We start from the raw sequence: 21992 nt of genomic DNA, 5'->3' as shown, positions 1-21992 counted from the left end.
AGGAATCAGAGCAGCCAAGTGCTAGACCGAAAAAGGGAGCAAGAAAACCCGAAACAGAAACAGCGCCACGCACACCGATCGTCCAATCGAAAAGCTTTCGGGGTCTTACGGGATCCATGGGTATCAAGTTGCCCCGTATAAAAGGCAAGTTTACCGGTTGCACGGTTCAGAACGGCTTTCGAGCGCGTAAGTGCAACACCTTTGATGTGCGATCTCTGATTTTTGGATATTACCACCCAGCAGCAGCATCAGCGGCAGCAGCAACAATTTGACCTTTTTGTCAAAAAGCATAAACCTAAAATAACTATTACTACCTATATATACATACATATATGCAACAAAATCGAGAAATTTCAAAAAGTGTGTGTGTGTGTGCTCTAACTACGATCCTAGCGAAAACGGATCTATTAAATTATATGTGACAATAAGAACAGTGAACCGGACTACCTCGGATTATCGAATCGAATTGGATTACAAATAACCATCTTTCCTTAGGAAGTACTTCAGTTACTTAACATAACCTATAGAAGTTTTAGATCATCCTTCCTCGCAAAAGAATTTTGATTTAAAAGTCTTTCATCGTATCATTTTTCGGTTACTTGAAAAATTCTAAAACATACTCGTATAGATCATTTAAGTGTCAGAAAGAGACAGCCAGCTGTTACTTCATCGAAAGAAAAATTCATGATTCGATGCGAGTTCGAAATGCTGTAATAGCCATTTCGAATTACTGGCGAAATGATTTCATACACAAATACCTGTGTGTGGCCGAGACATATGCGTGGCATGCTATTAAATAGAAAATAGATTTAGAATACTCGAATTCGTTGTCGGCTCATATACATGGGCAAAATAATTTCGAATATGTTTTAAAAATAACCAAAGACATTAGAAAGAGATCGCCAATACATATACCTTATGTCTATGTGTGCCATGTGGTAGCATGAGCCAAAAAGCTTCTCGAATCCACGAACTACATATAGAGCAATATCTATGTGACTTTAGTTTCGAAATAATTTCGAGAATTTTAAAAATAACGCATTCGTTAAAAGTTCGCGTCAATTCGAATCGGATTTTCGATTGTCGATTTAGTGTGGATTGTCGAAAATCGTTCCGCCTTCGAAGTTTACTGAAAGGAATCATTGCGATCTCGTGAATTGCTCGTATGAGAACAGTCGACCTTATCGAGATAGCAGATTAATTAATTGAAATCGCGTACCAAACGGTAATATTAATTTTCTTCTTACTGTGAGTGAGTTGTGGTGACAGTTGAATCCTCATAAATTGTTCATAAGAAGTATTGGGCGTTTTTGTAAGCTCAATAGTATGTTAGATTTTCTCACAAAGAAACCTGGAGGAACGTACGCGAAATATCTAAATGAAAATTGGCGTTACGTAACAAATACCAACGCCCCGAAAATTCGTATATATGCAAAGAATTCTGATATATATGTATATAATGTGGTATACATATATACACATTCGAATCGGATCCGTGATCTATATTTAAGCGACGACCCACACAATTCACTTGTTGTCTGTTTAGAACAAAAACAACAACACAAGCACCGACGAGGCCTAATTAACTTTGAGGTGTGAGATGAAATCAAAGCCACACATAAATAAATATCCGGTTACGGTAACGGAAATTTCGAAAGCGCGAAACGGGAAAAATGTTCATATTTGGAAATCGAAATTTAATTTCGAAATCCTATCCACGCACACACGCGTACAATTGTTGTAGTGTCTGCTCTGGCTGCTGCTGTCAAAAATGGGTCAAAAGCACAAAATCCATAAATCGGAAAAAAATTTCAAAAATAATATGCTTGCCTGAGAACCATATAATAAATAGTATTTTTCTTTTGTATATTTACAGGGAAGTTTTGGGCTCACGACGCGATTAACAAAGAAATTTTGAAAAGTCCCAATATTATTTTTCGAGTTTTTAAGTTTCTAAACGAAATTTAAGCAAGATGCCGAAGCCAGTAGCCAATCAGGAGGATGAGGATCCCACCCCATACCTGTTCGTGTCTTTGGAGCAAAGGCGTATCGATCAATCGAAACCCTATGACTCCAAGAAGTCTTGCTGGATCCCCGACGAGAAGGAGGGTTATCTCCTTGGTGAGATCAAGGCCACCAAGGGCGATATCGTCTCCGTTGGTCTGCAGGGTGGAGAGGTAAAGTCATCGTCCACAAGAGGCTTAATCAGCAAAGAAAAAAAACAAAAAAAAACTTATCAAGATGAAAAGTCTGTTATTGAAGTTTCTAACTTAGGGTCGACCTAAAGTATTAGTCGGCTGTTACCCAATGAAGAAATCTTTTTGGTACTACAAAAAGGGTTTTTCAATGGATAGCATAAGACTGGACCTTTTGCATGACCCAAAACACTTCAATAACTTAGAATGTAGCCACAAAATTGGAATGAAACTATAGATTTCGCCTACATATACGCTTAGGTACGAGATATAAAATCCGAGAAGGTGGAAAAAGTCAATCCACCAAAATTCGAAAAAATTGAAGATATGGCCGACATGACCGTGCTTAACACTCCCTGCGTTTTGCACAATCTGCGTCAGCGTTACTATGCTAAGCTCATCTACGTAAGTGTTGTACTGCCAGAAACTCACTAATGTATGGGTATCTCTTCTTCTCTCTCTCAATCTCAAAAACGAACTGCTAACCCAACGTCTAACCAACAAATGCTGTACAAAAACTAAACATAACCAATCGAACTGAAACCGACTATCGAACGAAAATGGTATACAGACACGAGACTTAAAGAAAGATCTGCTCCAGCAAGTGAACCCCCCGAAATACGAAAAAGCCGAGGATATGTCCAACTTGACATACCTTAACGATGCCTCTGTGCTCCATAACTTGAGACAGAGATACTACAACAAGCTGATCTACGTAAGTAATTGCCTATCAAGGGTGGCACACAAGTATGCGTTCTATGTTCTTACCCAACCGCTTTTCTACCGCTAATCACTCACAATCAATCAAGGAAAAACATCTCAAAATTATTCAAAATTTGATCAGAGCTCTACTGCAACTAGTTTACTATGGCCTTAAAGTACTTAACGCAATTGAGTAGACTGCTAACTCTGTCATTGGCTCCTATTTCGGACCTATGCAACTCATTTTATGAAGCCCTATCAAAAAACATAACCCCAGCTAATTCCACATTTCCTGTGACGTATGCACTAATCCAGCTTGTATTAAAATGAATCCTGGCCGTCCAGTCGGATGAACCGCACATCTGGAAAGTAAACGGTTCTACACACAGCACACACACCTCACAAACAAAGCCACAAGAATTGGTTCTCAACACACAAAGAAAGCCGAGCTGAAAACCCCAGCAGACCATCAATCATTGCCCCAATCCAAACAGAAAAAACTTTAAACAAGTATCCTGAAACATCGTAGTTAGTTTTTATTTACTTATAACACAAACCGAACACCAAAAAACTGGTAGACCAAAAGACAACCGAAACTGTTACTAAAAGTCGTAATTATAAGCACAACTTATCCTAATCTATCCTCTGTCTATGGAGCGATTGGGAGCACTCCGAAAACTGAAAACATAAAACTGAAACAGTTGCTAAAAACTACAAGAGACTATTGGAGATGCTCCGAGTCGCCCGATCCAAAAACTAACTTTCCAACGATTCTAACCATGATGAATGTGTGCAGAGATCTCCACCATATTAACCAGCAACCTCTCTCCCAACTTTCTTGGCCAAAAACAGACCTACTCCGGTCTTTTCTGCGTTGCCATCAATCCCTACAAGCGCTACCCCGTGTATACCAACCGTTGCGCTAAGATGTACCGTGGCAAGCGCCGTAATGAGGTGCCACCCCATATTTTCGCCATCTCTGACGGTGCCTACGTCGACATGTTGACCAACCACGTGAATCAATCTATGTTGATCACCGGTGAGTCTGGTGCCGGAAAGACTGAGAACACCAAGAAGGTAATTGCGTACTTCGCCACCGTTGGTGCCTCCAAGAAGACCGATGAGACCGCCAAGAGCAAGGGCTCCCTGGAAGATCAGGTTGTGCAGACCAATCCTGTGCTTGAGGCCTTCGGTAACGCCAAGACCGTGCGTAACGATAACTCCTCTCGTTTCGTAAGTAGTCCCCGACTTGATAGATCATCATGTGGGAAATGGTATAATCTGTACTATCCTATGCAAACCAGGGTAAATTCATCCGTATCCACTTCGGCCCCACTGGTAAACTGGCTGGTGCTGATATTGAGACCTGTAAGTTGTCACTTGAATGTGCAGTGAATGTTCATCCACATCCTAACGCGACTCTCTATTACAGATCTGCTGGAGAAGGCCCGTGTCATCTCCCAGCAGTCCCTGGAGCGTTCCTACCACATTTTCTACCAGATCATGTCTGGCTCCGTTGCCGGTGTTAAAGGTATACAATCGCCTCACTTACTCATCCTTCATACATCCTCCATTCAGAGAATCAGAGAAATTCTATTTAAATCTCTTTTAGTTGTGGTTTAGGTTCAATACACACACAAAACACAACCCACACTTAGAAACACTCACACACAAACCCATTCAAAACTGATTCCATAGATTAATCGATGTACTTTCTATATACACACTATCTGTCTAGACATTTGTCTGTTGACCGATAACATCTACGATTACCACATTGTCTCCCAGGGCAAGGTCACTGTAGCCAGTATCGATGATGCTGAGGAGTTCTCCCTCACCGATGTAATTGCCCTCTCCTTACTTGATTCTAAATTTCGTTTTTATATTGTTGATTGACACTCAGATACTTATTACTTATTTGGCTAAGCTACTACTATTTGAACTATCGTAATCTATTTTAGAGCAATTTATAGCTAGTTGGTTAACTATTGCGTACCGCTATCGTATCGTAAATGGATTAGGCCACTCCCTATCCGCTTAGCTGTAGCCCAATACTATGCCATGAAAGATCCCACGGAACGGATATTTGGATACTCATAGTAGAAAGCTTTCACTGAGACACCCCCGCCCCGCCCCGAAGTACTAACCCATTTCATATCCAACTAACTGGTACTCAAAACCCCTTCAATAAGATCTACTTTTTTCTACCTCTTCCACATACCTTCCGCCAAATACCTCAACATATGTACAACTACACCTTTCATAACCTTCGTACAATGTTGTTCGCATATATATCGTGCATATATCTATAAAGAATACTGTCTGCTCTCGAACAACATTTACGACTATCGCATTGTCTCGCAAGGCAAAACGACCATACCCAGCGTCAACGATGGCGAGGAATGGGTCGCCGTGGATGTAAGGCCATACAGAACATGGTTACTTATCTGCACTATCGTACTACCCACGAAACCATAACCCACACAACTCATAACTCTTAACTTCCCTCTGTGTTGTACACTCGATGTTGTTCAATATGAATACTCCTGTCCTAAACTTCATGTCCTGGTCGTAATTCAAAATTCACAAAGCTTGCCAAGCTAGCCAAGGCAAACAACCAAAGCTATAACTCCTAACCTAATATAGAACCTAATCAACTTAATCCAAATAATGTGATTCAGAAAGATTTTATGTGAGTAGGTAGGGTGTAGTTGCCTCTTCACACAAACACATATTCCTTGATTTAAGTTAAATGCCATATCATCGAGTCTCTTTGTTCGCGTAAATTAGAGATGGTATTTCTGGGCCAACATATTGGCGATTATCCCGGCATTTGCCAGGGCAAAACACGGATACCCGGTGTCAACGATGGGGAAGAATTTGAGTTAACTGACGTAAGTTGTAGTGCAGGTCCAGTGTGTTACCCAAATCAAATCCTACTCCAGCTCGGAACTGTTGTAAAAAGATATCTTCTATACCAGTGTTACGTATTCAATTTTATTCTTTTTAAACTCCACCGATGATGTTTGATAATGATCCGAGCACGATCATATCGACCTTTCGCTCTCTGTAGTGACGTCTATGACATCTGTGTACATATGGTTAACTTTCAAGTGTTATTCCGGAATTATCTTGAGTTACTGCTCTCTCTCTCTATCTCTATTTCTTTTTCTATACATTCTTAGCATTTTTTTTTGCCCTCGTAGTCTTGCAACACAATCCAAAATTCCGCTTGTACCATACACACAACCGAAGCCACCTAATAGACCCAAATCCCTCAGCTGGGAGCAGGAATGACCTCGGCTGACCTAGCACTGAAACTGTATAGTTGAGTCCCATTCGAATTCTCACTTGACACCGGGTTGTGTTTGAATGTTATCAAATGATAGAGCGAGATGAAAGCCTGCTCCTGGCAATAAAAAACTGCACAAAGATAATGCCCACGTCGAAGACACATACATGTACAATCCAAACACACTCCACACACACACCAAAACAAACACACAGCATTGAGCATATGGCACATGTGCATTAAGGATGTGAAACCCTAGGCTTAGAGCATAAGTTATGTTCTTCTTGCTAAACCAAAGAAAAACCTCTTTTCCAACTATGTGTATGTAGACATGTGCTTCCTCTCCGATAACATTTACGACTACTATAACGTATCCCAGGGTAAAGTTACTGTACCCAACATGGATGACGGTGAGGAATTCCAGCTTGCAGATGTAAGTGGTCGCCAAACCAAGCACACCCACACCCACACCCTCACCCACACGCCCACACGCACACACACACACATAGACACACAGACATACAGACACTTTCCGTATAATGCATCCAATATCGGTAACGTCTGAACGACAAGGAACCCACGAACCGATGAGCTATACCAAAAACACACCGAAACCAACAAATATGTTTTGAGTGTTCTGTGATTATCTTTTCTTCCATGTTTTTTTTACCGTTACCCAAGTTCCGTTTCAAAATCCGATCCCAAAAATGGAACTTATAGAGAGTAAGAATGATGGAATGGCGAATGTCGCAACCCCTGCCCGAAAAAGCATCCTGGGAATCGGTCCCTAAGCCGATATCCTGTCAATTTCTTTGTACCTGTACCTAATACGAATGCCCTGACTACGACGATTCTGTTGTACTCGACTGTGACTTTATGCCTGGAATGTCAATGCATCATGTTATCCTAAGATACTCATAACTATAGATAGAAAAGAGTGTGCGTGTGTGAATACCCCTGTAATTTGTACCTGCAAACGACACTATGTACAAATTCAATGTGTCTATGATAGTTTTAATGTGTAACGGCCAAAGACTGACCCGAGAGCCGTCCTCACCGAACTGGTTGAGAAATGTAGCACGTGAACCTCCAAAAAACAAAACAAATAGTACGTCCCACGGAAAGTTTATAGTTTTCATCTGTCTTTCTGTCTTGTTAGAGTGTAAGCAACCCGGCAAATCACGCGTTTCCCAATGATTCCGGAATACTTAAGCCACCTGGTAAACCCAGCTATCAGTAGCACCCGTAGGTCTACTAACCATAACGCTGCTCGATACGAAATCTTTTGTAATTTATACTGCAATCGTTTGAGCATGTTGTGCATGAACTACTAGATGTAAGCCACACTGATCCACAGAAAAAAATGCTCAAAAACAAACCCAAAAAATAACGCCTTTAAAAGCTGATTAACCAAAGGACGTTAGATGATGCCATACTAAAGCTCCCACACTTTTTCGCCCCCAAATGTTGATTCCACCAACAGCAAGCCTTCGACATCTTGGGCTTCACCAAGCAGGAGAAGGAGGATGTGTACAGGATCACCGCCGCTGTCATGCACATGGGTGGCATGAAGTTCAAGCAACGTGGTCGCGAGGAGCAGGCTGAGCAGGACGGCGAGGAGGAGGGTGGCCGTGTGTCGAAGCTGTTCGGTTGCGATACCGCCGAGCTGTACAAGAACTTGCTGAAGCCCCGCATCAAGGTCGGCAACGAGTTCGTCACCCAGGGCCGTAACGTCCAGCAGGTCACCAACTCGATCGGTGCCCTCTGCAAGGGTGTGTTCGATCGTCTGTTCAAGTGGCTGGTGAAGAAGTGTAACGAGACTCTGGATACCCAGCAGAAGCGTCAGCACTTCATTGGTGTACTGGATATTGCTGGTTTTGAGATCTTCGAGGTGAGTATCGGACAGTTCGGGGACTTGGTCTGAGTGGAATCCTCTTAGGGTGCTCACTTGTGGTCACTCTGCGGGATTTCAGTCGGATGCAGCTGTGGGATGACTTAGCCCAACTCATTTTTATGACTGGGTTACCGCATCCCCAGCCGACCTGCTAACACGTCTCTTAAAGATTTGGATAGGGATTCAGACTCCGATTCAGAATCACTCGGGGAACAACGTAGGTGCAACCTATCTTCGCACTGAAACGCCCACAAAACCACACAAAGATACACTGCAGCACCATTCCTAGTTACCTCAATAGATCACTATTTAAATTGTAAATATTCCCCACTCCAATGTAGTACAACGGCTTCGAGCAATTGTGTATTAACTTCACCAATGAGAAACTGCAGCAGTTCTTTAACCATATCATGTTCGTCATGGAGCAAGAGGAATACAAGAAGGAGGGTATAAACTGGGACTTTATCGATTTCGGTATGGACTTGCTGGCCTGTATCGATCTGATTGAAAAGGTGCTTAATAGATTCAAATCACTCCGTGTTTTCTCTTTGCGTACTTTGAATTGTGTGCACATGAAAAATGCCCTGAATTATTTTCGTTTGTTATGTCATGTCTTAGCACTTGCAATATGAATCGAAATCTGCGGACAGGGTTTCCGCCACAGTGATCTCAGGTAAACTGTACAATGAGTGTGTTCTGAATGTCAGGGAATTATGTTGGCATGCCCCATCCAAGCACTGGTTATAAATATTCTGAATATGTACTCATCCCATCAATCCGCACCATTTCCCCCAAAAATATGACATCTAGTACAACGGTTTCGAGCAACTGTGTATTAACTTCACCAACGAGAAGTTGCAACAATTCTTCAACCATCACATGTTCGTTTTGGAGCAAGAAGAATACAAGAGGGAAGGCATTGACTGGGCCTTCATCGATTTCGGTATGGACTTGTTGGCCTGTATCGATCTGATTGAAAAGGTTCGTCTCCACCCAACCAACCTTCCTAGCCAAAAATTATCCGCCATCGCTCGTTGTTCTGTCAGCATATATGAATAAGTTAATTTATAATGTGCCGAAAGCACCCTGAATGGCAAATCATCTAGAACTGATGATCCCACATGGGGCTAGCATATACTCGTATATTTATTGTTTCAGTCATGCGGAGAAGTGCGCCCATAAGCGTTTTCTAGCTCCATATATACATATTTATTATATTATAAGCACACAAGCCCACATCCATGTCATGCCTCTCCAGAATGAAGAATCCCAGAAAGAGTTCGAGGGAAAACCGAAAGTAACTAACCCAACGAAGCCAGACATTGAAAGCAACATCCGAATTAACAGCGCTTTATTTTTACGTTACATATTGTTCCGATCCTCGATCTAGTACAACGGTTTCGAACAATTGTGCATCAATTTCACTAACGAAAAACTGCAACAATTCTTCAATCATCACATGTTCGTTTTGGAACAAGAAGAATACCAACGCGAGGGCATCGAATGGACCTTCATTGATTTCGGCATGGATCTGCAATTGTGTATTGATCTGATCGAAAAGGTACAGACACGGCCATAACTATCTATCAGAGCAGATAGCCCACGCTGACCATTACACAATAATACACAATTGCGATTAGAGTGCACCTTGAAGAATGATCTAATATGTTCTAATATAATCGATATTAATTTTCGTTAACCTAGTTGTAAGATCGCCTTAAGCTAAACAAGCACCAACAGTTAATGCATTTGCAACTTTGCGACTCACCACTAAAATTGTAAGGGGTAAGTCCTATGTACTAATGTGTTCTGTAAGTCGTCTTAGTGAAGCGATATGTAATATGCCGCCTATGTAAAATGTTAAAACGCTACTTTAGTTTAAATGCGTGCTTGTACTAGAAAGAAATTTCACTTGCCACACAGAAGCATCTTTGAAGAAACTAACGAACGCAACTTCGCCTCCTCTTACCACTAGCCCATGGGTATCTTGTCCATCCTGGAGGAAGAGTCTATGTTCCCCAAGGCCACCGATCAGACCTTCTCGGAGAAGCTGACCAACACCCATTTGGGCAAGTCGGCTCCATTCCAGAAGCCCAAGCCTCCAAAGCCCGGCCAGCAGGCTGCCCACTTCGCCATTGCCCATTATGCTGGTTGTGTGTCCTACAACATCACCGGTTGGTTGGAGAAGAACAAGGATCCTCTGAACGACACCGTTGTCGACCAGTTCAAGAAGTCGCAGAACAAGCTGCTGATCGAGATCTTCGCCGATCACGCCGGACAGTCGGGTGGCGGTGAACAGGCCAAGGGAGGTCGTGGCAAGAAGGGCGGTGGCTTCGCTACCGTCTCGTCGGCCTACAAGGAGCAGTTGAACAGCTTGATGACCACTCTGCGCTCTACCCAGCCTCACTTCGTCCGTTGCATCATTCCCAACGAGATGAAGCAACCTGGTGTGGTCGATGCCCACTTGGTCATGCACCAGCTGACCTGTAACGGTGTGCTTGAAGGTATCCGTATTTGCCGTAAGGGCTTCCCCAACAGGATGATGTATCCCGACTTCAAGATGCGGTAAGTATCGGTTGCGGGGGTTCCTTGGCTACACCAATAATTAATACACTAGCACTTAGACACTTAGTTGAAGATCAGTTAGATCATATGATACAGCACTTTCGGTCATTTGTACATGCACCACTTAGCACTATGAGTAATCTATTAATTATGATCGACTATTAACGTGTGCATTGTAATACTCAACTATAGTTACATGATTCTGGCTCCCGCCATCATGGCGGCCGAAAAGGTGGCCAAGAATGCTGCCGGAAAGTGCTTGGAAGCCGTCGGACTGGATCCCGATATGTACCGCATTGGTCACACCAAGGCACGCACGATTACAAATTTTCCTTTTTATATCCACCTTGTGTATGCAAGCGAATGTACTCACTCCAATTGTATGACTAGTGTATCTTTCAATTGAATCCCCACTTGTTGATCCTCGTTGTATGTACCATGTACCGTACCAGATATCAATTCCAGTTTCAGTGCTTCAGTGCTGTGTTTAGGTGTATCTCCGTCTTAAGGCTTACTGTGTGTATCACGATTTATTCTGAGTATGGAATCAAAAACGAACTCTACATCCTGACAGGTACCAGATTCTGAACCCCCGTGGCATTAAGGACCTCGAGTGTCCCAAGAAAGCCTCCAAGGTTTTGATCGAGTCCACCGAGCTGGACGCAGACCTGTACCGTCTGGGTCACACCAAGGCATGAGAAAGATATTTATTTACCAAAGCTTAATCTGGCAAAACAACTTCAAAATTTTTGCAAAAGCAGAACACTTATGAGTGGATGGCTCAATAGATTTTTATGTAGTCAATAATATTCGATACGGTGCTCGAGAAAACCTCAACGGAAGAGCTCCCCAATACAATACACTCTTATACATTCACACTTTTACACTCAGAAAAAAACAAGAACCAAAACAAAAACAACAAGGTTGATAAGTCACAACTGTTCCGGGTGGGAACGATGGTATAAATATTTCCATATTGCAGCTATCAAATCCTGAACCCAGCTGGCATTGTTGGCGTCGATGATCCCAAAAAGTGTGGATCCATCATTTTGGAATCCACCTCATTGGATCCCGATATGTATCGCATTGGACACACCAAGGCATATAAACGTTCCAATCCGTTTAGAATTTTCATGCATTTTGGACTTATTTCTTTCTTCTGCTCCTTCCCACAATTAGTAGATTTGAAATAAACCCCTTTCACACTTCACGAATACCACACAGCTCGTATTCGAATGCAAATTTCTCAATACAAAACAATTGAACTTCACTCGTATCTCAAATGCCAGCCAGAGGCAATACGAGTCAAAAGCATCCACAAATGATATACAAAACCAATACAGCATCCAACAGATTTTAGGCGCCCTTTAGGTAAACAGCAACATAACTCTACTAAGGGCGCTCAGTTCAGCACTTCTATTCCCCGATTCCCGGAAATGATATGAAATGAAATCCCACTCCAACACGCACACACACATGTAGACACGAACACCTAAACACTCGTAAAACCCCAAAGCATGGGTTCGAAAATATTATCGTAGAAGTTCCTTTTTGAAGACTTTCTTGTTAAGATCAACTGTAACTAACACTAAGGTATAAGCTAGAAGTACTAAACCACAATTCGATACTTAGAATACTGTAGTATCATTTAATGTTGATTATCATCATCTATATGTGACCATATAGCTACCAAATCCTGAACCCTAAGGGTATCAAGGGTATTGAGGATCCCAAGAAATGCACGAAGGTTCTGATCGAGTCGACCGAACTGAACGATGATCAGTACCGTTTGGGTAACACAAAGGCACGCACAATCCAACATACTTTTTACACTTGATTACTTCAAAAACTCCTTTTGTCTATGGCTCCGAAACTGATGTCCAGACATACATTTACACTTTGCATCAACAAACTGAAAACAACCATGGAGTCGGACCTTGTCGAGATGCAAACTAAGCAAAAAGCTTAGACTCTTGACCGGGGCCACTCTGCTCGCATGACTTTTTCTCTATCTCGCTGTCTGTATAAGTGAATTGAAGGACACACCACACATCAATCCAGATCCTTCCCAAGCACCCACGCCCAAAACAAATGTTCTCACCAACAGAAACCCAAAGTTCCACAACCCAAAAGTTCATTGGTGTATCCGTATTAGTAGTAACTTACCTAGACGTAACTCTACTATTTCCTAGTCATTAGTTGATTAATCTAACCACCAACCCACCAAAACCCATACAAAATTAGTTAGTATGTATGCCATCTTACACTAACCCAATCGTTTGAAACTAATTAATACAAAACCTTCAAACTACAAACCCCATACAGCTACAAGATCATGTGCCCCAAGCTATTGCAGGGCGTTGAGAAAGACAAAAAGGCCACTGAAATTATCATTAAGTTTATCGATTTGCCCGAAGATCAGTACCGTTTGGGTAACACAAAGGTATATGACCGACAATATATCTTAAAGATTCATTCACGAACCACATCATCTGCACTCTACTGCTTCAGTCCGCAGAATGTTTCCCAATCTGCTGGACCTGACTCAAGCACTATCGAATTTCGTAGTTCGTAGGGCTTGATTGAGGTTTTGGCCAATGGTAGATATTGTCAAGACTCTGCACATCTGCACACTAGCACAAGATATAATTTTCGGATATGCCATTCCTGGCCCAATCGTGAGAACTTTTCCAGCTGCTAGTACACGGCTTATGTGAATGATTTGGCCAGGGATTGCTGGATCTGGACTTTTATATTGCCTTTCTTAGTCTCATCTGAGTGTTTTCATCTGCCTGTACTCTAAACCCATTTGCATCCATTTACTAAAACCATAGATGTTATTTTGTTTGTATGTGTGAGTTTATGTACCTTTCTGTTCTGTTTCTGGTTTGTACCATCCATCCTCTATCTATCCCAGTTCAACCTGTCCAAAAGTGTTTTTGAAGAACCGCTTAAGCATAAGCAAAAAAAGAAAGAAAATGATTGAACCTCCGCCGTCTGATTGAGCTTCCCCCGAAGCTCCCAGAACAGTGTAGGTTCCGCTTAGTGCACGCGCTCTTCAGTAGATGGAACCAGCAGAGATCTAACCTATTCTATTTCCCCCAACCCAACCCCCAACCCAAACAAAACAGGTGTTCTTCCGCGCCGGTGTCCTGGGTCAGATGGAGGAGTTCCGTGATGAGCGTCTGGGCAAGATCATGTCCTGGATGCAGGCCTGGGCCCGTGGTTACCTGTCCCGTAAGGGCTTCAAGAAGCTCCAGGAGCAGCGCGTCGCCCTCAAGGTTGTCCAGCGCAACCTGCGCAAGTACCTGCAGCTCCGTACCTGGCCCTGGTACAAACTGTGGCAGAAGGTCAAGCCCCTCCTCAACGTCAGCCGCATCGAGGATGAGATTGCCGTGAGTATATCCCCCAAAAACGATTCAGATCTCACCCGGCTGGTTTTGGCTGCGTCTAAGTGGTCTAGTGTCTTGTGGTTCGAGGAGGATGAACTTGGACAGTACAGTTGCTGGCGACAATCACGTTGGTGACCGCAACACGTTGATGTAGCCCTGGTGTGTCCATTCCATTTGGTCACTGTCTGGGGTAATTGGATGAGTTGGGGCAGCTGCCAGCAGTCAACCAGCAATCCAAGCCCCAACGCAATCTTTTTTTAGCCAATGGTCATAAACATTGTTTCAATGCGAATTTCTTGCGCTTAATTAAGCACACATCTTAATACCTGCAACAGGGGCAGGTGCCACCACCCACCCACTGCCAGCTGCCCGAACATATCGATACGATCTGATTCCAATCGCTGGGGCAGCCAAAAATAGCTGCTGCCATAATCTCCTCGCACTTGCGGGCCAAATGTGGCCTCCGTTTGCCCCAGGCGAATCATTTCGCTGGAATCCAACAACTCTTCACCTCTCACATTCCCGTACAATGTATTTGCTTATGAATACTTTTCGAAAATTATGACTTGTAGTTGGGTCTATTCTTGGCCCTGCCATATAGCTGGGGATTTGTTTTTAAGAGCCACAATTAGTTTGCCAATTAGCTTGCTAATTAAATAATAAAAAATGCCCGAGGATGCCCACGTACAGTTCCGATCCCCGATGAGTAATTTACATCCATACGCACGATGTTTCTAACCGATCTATATATACCTAAGATGGTACACCTGCTGGTGCCGCCGCACAAGTGCGACTTGATAGGCCCCATACCGACGCAGTGCAGCATTAGCAATAGCAATGCCAGCAATTCGCGAATGATGGCTACCTCCTAGCCAAGGCGATTACACACATGCCAAGTGGCGGCAGCTGCCGTGTCGCTGCTCTGCTCTGCTCTGGTGCCGCTCTGCTCGGATCGGGGCGTTTTTGCTAATTTTATAGCCCAAGTGGCCCAGTGCATTTGCAGCAGCCATTCCAGTTGTATTTGACCAGTCGCCGTCGCGGTAACGCGCACCACCAAAAATCGAACCCCCAACGAAGAACCAATCGATCTGAGCAAAAGAGCATCTTGGCTCTGTAATTTAGCCAGCAGCAAGATAACGAATCCAAATTGCAATTGCAACCCCCCAGAAGAGAGTATCCCATTTGAAAAGGAGTTATAGAAAGTGATTTGCCGCCATGGCCGATGAGAAAAAAGCCAAGAAAACGAAAAAGTCCACCGAATCGACCACACCCAGTGCCACTGAGGAAGCAGCTCCAGCGGAAGCTGCTCCACCAGCAGAGACTGCAGAAGCTGCTCCTCAGTCCGAACCAAGCGCCGTGGAAGCACCGCCAAAACCGCAGCCAGCTGAGGAGATCGGCTCCGGCAATATACCATCTAACCCATCGAATGCCTCTAATGACTTACAGCGTCTGGAGGAGAAGGCCAAGAAGGCTGAGGAACTGCATGCCGCTGAAGTGAAGGTCCGCAAGGAGCTGGAGGCCCTCAACGCCAAGCTGTTGGCTGAGAAGACCGCTCTGCTGGACTCCCTGTCCGGCGAGAAGGGTGCCCTGCAGGACTACCAGGAGCGCAACGCCAAGTTGACCGCCCAGAAGAACGACCTCGAGAACCAGCTGCGCGTAAGTATCCCATTAATCCCATTAATACCATACACCAAAACCCATTTATGCGATGGCAATAATCCAAGTGCCACGAAAGCGGAAATCGCCTCAGAAATTGATCAGAGGCAATCGAGCATGAAAGTTGCTCTGCTATTTCTGGCCATCGGCGCACTTGGCTAAATTTAGGAGTGACCCATCGATTGCCAACTTACTCAGCCACTAAACACGCCCACACCATTTTGTACGATTCCATTAGGATATCCAAGAGCGTCTGACTCAGGAGGAGGATGCCCGCAACCAGCTGTTCCAGCAGAAGAAGAAGGCCGACCAGGAGATCTCTGGCCTGAAGAAGGACATCGAGGATCTGGAATTGAACGTCCAGAAGGCCGAGCAGGACAAGGCCACCAAGGATCACCAGATCCGCAACTTGAACGACGAGATCGCCCACCAGGATGAGCTCATCAACAAGTTGAACAAGGAGAAGAAGATGCAGGGCGAGACCAACCAGAAGACCGGTGAGGAGCTCCAGGCTGCCGAGGACAAGATCAACCACTTGAACAAGGTTAAGGCCAAGCTCGAGCAGACCCTCGATGAACTGGAGGATTCGCTGGAGCGCGAGAAGAAGGTGCGCGGCGATGTTGAGAAGTCCAAGCGCAAGGTTGAGGGCGACCTCAAGCTCACCCAGGAGGCTGTTGCCGATCTGGAGCGCAACAAGAAGGAGCTCGAGCAGACCATCCAGCGCAAGGACAAGGAGCTGTCCTCCATCACCGCCAAGCTCGAGGACGAGCAGGTCGTTGTTCTGAAGCACCAGCGCCAGATCAAGGAGCTGCAGGCCCGCATCGAGGAGCTCGAGGAAGAGGTCGAGGCTGAGCGCCAGGCCCGCGCCAAGGCTGAGAAGCAGCGCGCCGATCTGGCCCGTGAGCTTGAGGAGTTGGGCGAGCGTCTGGAGGAGGCTGGCGGTGCCACCTCTGCCCAAATTGAGCTCAACAAGAAGCGTGAGGCTGAGTTGAGCAAGCTGCGTCGCGATCTTGAGGAGGCCAACATCCAGCACGAGTCCACCCTGGCTAACCTGCGCAAGAAGCACAACGATGCCGTCGCCGAGATGGCCGAGCAGGTTGACCAGCTCAACAAGCTGAAGGCTAAGTAAGTATTGCGCATATTCTTAGACTTCTGGCTAGCTTTTTCAGGTGCCACCGCTATCGAGATAGAGAGATCTTGAAAGATCTACATACTACGTGTGAAGAGCTTTGGTTTGCCAAACCGAACATAATAGATATTTTGCTCTTTTTACCCATTTGCTAATCCAGGGCCGAACACGATCGCCAGACTTGCCACAACGAGCTGAATCAGACTCGTACCGCCTGCGATCAGCTGGGTCGCGATAAGGTAATATGTCGTGATAACTGGCGCCCGACAACGGACGTCCAGCGATCCACACATATACAGAATCACACTGAACACAGCATGTTCCAACCAACAAATAAAAATGCTACCACACAACTACGTACAAACGAACTACGTCTGTGTGTCCCTCTCTCTGTCTGTCACCAACTCTCTATCTCTCTCTATGTCTAATAAAAAGGAAGGTTATTTGAAAAGGTTCAACGCAAGGAAAGCAATCGCTCGCTTCTCGCCTCTGTATCTGTCTCTGTCTATGTCTCTGTCTTTATCCCCCACAAAACATGAACTAACCCGTGAAATACGAACCTCTGCTCTGTGTCTCTATCTATCTGTCTAAACCAGGGCTGAGAAGGAGAAGAACGAGTACTACGGCCAGTTGAACGATCTGCGCGCCGGTGTCGACCACATTACCAACGAGAAGGTATTGAATTTGATCTCTACATATATTATTGCTCTCTCACCGCGATGCTGTAAATTTAAATGCTGAAAGTTCTAGTTTAGCCACGTCTACATCTGTGTATAGTATCAACGTAGTTGCAACGCAACCACACCGAAATCCCTCAAAAAAAAGAAAATTTGACTATGTAAAAACTAAAACGACCCACCACTAAAGTAATATCCAGGCTTGATCTACTAAACCCCAAATGCCTTGTACAGCACTTGACACGAAACCAAAATGCCACACGTACAACCAATTACGATAGTTCCCAAGCCCATTCCGAATCTAATGAATAACCATTGCTTTAACCACCAATAGGCTGCCCAGGAGAAGATCGCCAAGCAGCTGCAGCACACCCTCAACGAGGTGCAGTCGAAACTGGATGAGACCAACAGGACTCTGAACGACTTCGATGCCAGCAAGAAGAAGCTGTCCATTGAGAACTCCGATCTGCTCCGCCAGCTGGAGGAGGCCGAGTCCCAGGTGTCTCAGCTGTCCAAGATCAAGATCTCTCTGACCACCCAGTTGGAGGACACCAAGCGTCTGGCCGACGAGGAGTCGCGCGAGCGTGCCACCCTTTTGGGCAAGTTCCGCAACTTGGAGCACGACCTGGACAATCTGCGCGAGCAGGTTGAGGAGGAGGCTGAGGGCAAGGCCGATCTGCAGCGCCAGCTCAGCAAGGCCAACGGTGAGGCCCAGGTGTGGCGCAGCAAGTACGAGTCCGATGGCGTTGCCCGCTCTGAGGAGCTGGAGGAGGCCAAGAGGAAGCTGCAGGCCCGTTTGGCCGAGGCCGAGGAGACCATCGAGTCCCTCAACCAGAAGTGCATTGGCCTGGAGAAGACCAAGCAGCGTCTGTCCACCGAGGTGGAGGATCTGCAGCTGGAGGTCGACCGTGCCAACGCCATTGCCAACGCTGCCGAGAAGAAGCAGAAGGCCTTCGACAAGATCATCGGCGAGTGGAAGCTCAAGGTCGACGATCTGGCTGCTGAGCTGGATGCCTCCCAGAAGGAGTGCCGCAACTACTCCACCGAGCTGTTCCGTCTTAAGGGCGCCTACGAGGAGGGCCAGGAGCAGTTGGAGGCTGTGCGTCGTGAGAACAAGAACCTGGCTGATGAGGTCAAGGATCTGCTCGACCAGATCGGTGAGGGTGGCCGCAACATCCATGAGATCGAGAAGGCCCGCAAGCGCCTGGAGGCCGAGAAGGACGAGCTCCAGGCCGCCCTCGAGGAGGCTGAGGCCGCTCTTGAGCAGGAGGAGAACAAGGTGCTCCGCGCTCAGCTTGAGCTGTCCCAGGTGCGCCAGGAGATCGACCGCCGCATCCAGGAGAAGGAGGAGGAGTTCGAGAACACCCGCAAGAACCACCAGCGCGCCCTCGACTCCATGCAGGCTTCCCTCGAAGCCGAGGCCAAGGGCAAGGCTGAGGCCCTGCGCATGAAGAAGAAGCTGGAGGCTGACATCAACGAGCTTGAGATTGCTCTGGATCACGCCAACAAGGTAGGTTCAACAACTAGTGCCTCGTCAAAGCAAGACGACTAACCTGCATTCTTATCCTTCACTTCAGGCTAACGCCGAGGCCCAGAAGAACATCAAGCGTTACCAGCAGCAGCTGAAGGACATCCAGACTGCCCTCGAGGAGGAGCAGCGCGCCCGCGACGATGCCCGCGAACAGCTGGGTATCTCCGAGCGTCGTGCCAACGCCCTCCAGAACGAACTGGAGGAGTCTCGCACTCTGCTGGAGCAGGCCGATCGCGGCCGTCGCCAGGCCGAGCAGGAGCTGGCCGATGCCCACGAGCAGCTGAACGAAGTGTCCGCCCAGAACGCCTCCATCTCCGCTGCCAAGAGGAAGCTGGAGTCCGAGCTGCAGACCCTGCACTCCGACCTGGACGAACTCCTGAACGAGGCCAAGAACTCCGAGGAGAAGGCCAAGAAGGCTATGGTCGATGCCGCCCGCCTGGCCGATGAGCTCCGTGCTGAGCAGGATCATGCCCAGACCCAGGAGAAATTGAGGAAGGCCCTCGAGCAGCAGATCAAGGAGCTGCAGGTCCGTCTGGACGAGGCCGAGGCCAACGCCCTCAAGGGAGGCAAGAAGGCCATCCAGAAGCTGGAGCAGCGCGTCCGCGAGCTCGAGAACGAGCTGGATGGTGAGCAGAGGAGGCACGCCGATGCCCAGAAGAACTTGCGCAAGTCCGAGCGTCGCGTCAAGGAGCTGAGCTTCCAGTCCGAGGAGGACCGCAAGAACCACGAGCGCATGCAGGATCTGGTCGACAAGCTGCAACAGAAGATCAAGACATACAAGAGGCAGATCGAGGAGGCCGAGGAAATCGCTGCCCTCAACTTGGCCAAATTCCGCAAGGCTCAGCAGGAGCTTGAGGAGGCCGAGGAGCGTGCCGATCTGGCCGAGCAGGCCATCAGCAAATTCCGCGCCAAGGGACGTGCCGGTTCTGTCGGTCGTGGTGCCAGCCCAGCGGTAAGTGTTTGAACTTTGGCATTCGACAAATGCCTTCATCATCACACAACCCTTTAGCACTTAAGACCCCACAACGACCTTAGCCCACTCAGAGAAGAAAAGTAAATATGAAAACCCATTTGAACTTCTCTCAATCGAACACTACCTGAACCGAGCCTTCATATTGCTGCATCAGCACCATCTCACTCACGTTATTTCTGGATCAGCTATTGAATAATGTGTATATTCTTCCCTTTCATATTGCGCGCGTATGCTCTGCTTCTTCTTACGAAAACAGATCTAAGCCTGAGGCATCACCATCGAATAAAAAATCTATATAGCGATCCAATTATGGTTCATTTACGATAATGAGAGAACAAAACCATGCAAAGAGAATTATAGCTTATAAGAATTATTATAAAATAAATACTAATAACAATAATATAGATGCATCACACGACATTCGCTAGCAGACAAAAATGTATAAATTAGAGGCCACCCCAATCAGAAAACAATGGATCAATTCATCGAATACCAACCAAGAATGCGTTCATTTTGACAGAAAACCAAACAAAAAGCCAAAAAAAGAAAAATTGCAAATAAATAAGCAAGCAACCAACGCAGCACCAGGCTAAATCAATCGAAATGCTTTCTTTACCACTATTTACAAAAAAGAGAAAAACAATACTATTCTTCCACTATATTATTATAAACTGTATTTGTACATGTGTACTGCAGCCGACAGCGTCAAAGGGCCGCAAGAGCGCGCTGCTGGAGCAGTAGAAACTTTCTTGAAACATTTGTAAGTGGACGTGTTCGTGCACGTCTTGACCCGTTCTTGTTGTGTCGGAACTCTTCCCTCCCACTCCCTCACACGCACACCAGTCAGTCAATCAACCGCCGCTCATCTCGTTGTCTCGCTCACTCGTTCGTTGTCGTTCCTCATAGTATCGTCTCGCTGTCGTACTTGTCAAGCGTTATCGCTCCACTCTCATTCGACACTCGTAAGACACTCTATCTCTCTCTCTCTCTCTCTCGACGAGCATTACGTTAGCTCACTTCGTAGCCCCTAGTTACCGTTATTTCACCGCGCCACTCGCTGGCACTAAGAAACGTGTTCAGAGAGTACCAGGCGTACTCGTTATCGTTTTATCCCGTGCAGTCGATCCAACATGGCGACTTGTCCCATCCCCGGCATGTTTGAATATACATAGTTTGCCTACTTAAACCTATTTTAATCAACTGATTTATGTCTCTTTCGCAGCCCCGTGCGACGTCCGTTAGGCCACAATTCGACGGATTGGCCTTCCCACCAAGATTCGACCTTGCTCCTGAAAACGAATTCTAAATGCCATTTCATTTTTTAATTTATTTTAAATGATATTTCATAATGCTTATGTTTATGATTTTAATTTAATTTCTTAATTTAAAAACAAAATAATAAAACTATAACAAAATAAATATCGAAAACGACGGGAGGCAAACCACCAACAACGCCAGATGCACTTAGGCAAAAAATGAAAACATATAACAACAATCGATCATCATCGATCAGCATACATACATAAGTGATCAGTATGAGCTATTGTGTAAGCGCGACATTTGCCATGGGGACACTGCTCGCTGGACCTGTATTTGTATTTGTATTTATATATTTTTATACAACTTTCGAAATGCATTCAACCAACTAACTATCAAAGTACCATCGACTCAATCGAACAACCTGAGAATAATCGCGAAATGTGAGCCCCGTCAAAATGAAGGCCCCGCGGAGGTGTCCGCCGGTAAATGTCGCCCGCAGTTCGAATATTTTGCTCTATATGTACTCCCAATATTGTTTGTCATGCAGACCGGACAAGACATACGGACGACACGAGCTACACACTGCGCTTATGTTTATGTTTAATTCAGACCCTATCGAGCAATGATAGGGAGATAAGATCATCACTTGACACTAAATGAAAAGTATACAAAAAAGGAACAAAATAAATGTAAATCAATTTAACAAATGTGTATTATTTTCCGTGA

The 21992-nt window shown here is 45.5% G+C and overlaps 1 protein-coding gene across 14 annotated transcripts; it reads left to right on the top strand.

The window, feature by feature from the left end:
* On the top strand, nt 1–21968 carry LOC6547749 (myosin heavy chain, muscle). 14 transcript variants are annotated; one of them, XM_015157120.2, is made up of 19 exons: nt 90–186; nt 1877–2177; nt 2767–2910; nt 3750–4130; nt 4202–4265; nt 4330–4428; nt 6519–6622; nt 7673–8080; nt 8894–9064; nt 10059–10648; nt 11631–11748; nt 13780–14043; nt 15487–15696; nt 15935–16821; nt 16986–17064; nt 17837–19012; nt 19080–19985; nt 20703–20766; nt 21229–21968. In XM_015157120.2, exons 2-18 carry the CDS (start codon nt 1974–1976, stop codon nt 20745–20747), a joined length of 5850 nt encoding a protein of 1949 aa, XP_015012606.1. In that variant the 5' UTR covers nt 90–186; nt 1877–1973; the 3' UTR covers nt 20748–20766; nt 21229–21968. The 14 variants fall into 14 exon arrangements, with proteins under 14 accessions (XP_015012605.1, XP_015012586.1, XP_015012608.1 ...); XM_015157103.2 differs by lacking the exons at nt 6519–6622; nt 11631–11748; nt 16986–17064 and adding exons at nt 4636–4739; nt 12974–13091; nt 17422–17500; XM_026979933.1 differs by lacking the exons at nt 6519–6622; nt 11631–11748; nt 16986–17064; nt 20703–20766 and adding exons at nt 4636–4739; nt 12335–12426; nt 13066–13091; nt 17422–17500.
* Nucleotides 21969–21992: the final 24 nt, after the last annotated feature.

This window comes from Drosophila erecta, unplaced genomic scaffold (genome assembly GCF_003286155.1).
Source record: "Drosophila erecta strain 14021-0224.00,06,07 unplaced genomic scaffold, DereRS2 tig00000092-arrow-pilon, whole genome shotgun sequence".
Classification (NCBI taxonomy): domain Eukaryota; kingdom Metazoa; phylum Arthropoda; class Insecta; order Diptera; family Drosophilidae; genus Drosophila; species Drosophila erecta.
This window is presented reverse-complemented; position numbering and strand designations above follow the sequence as displayed.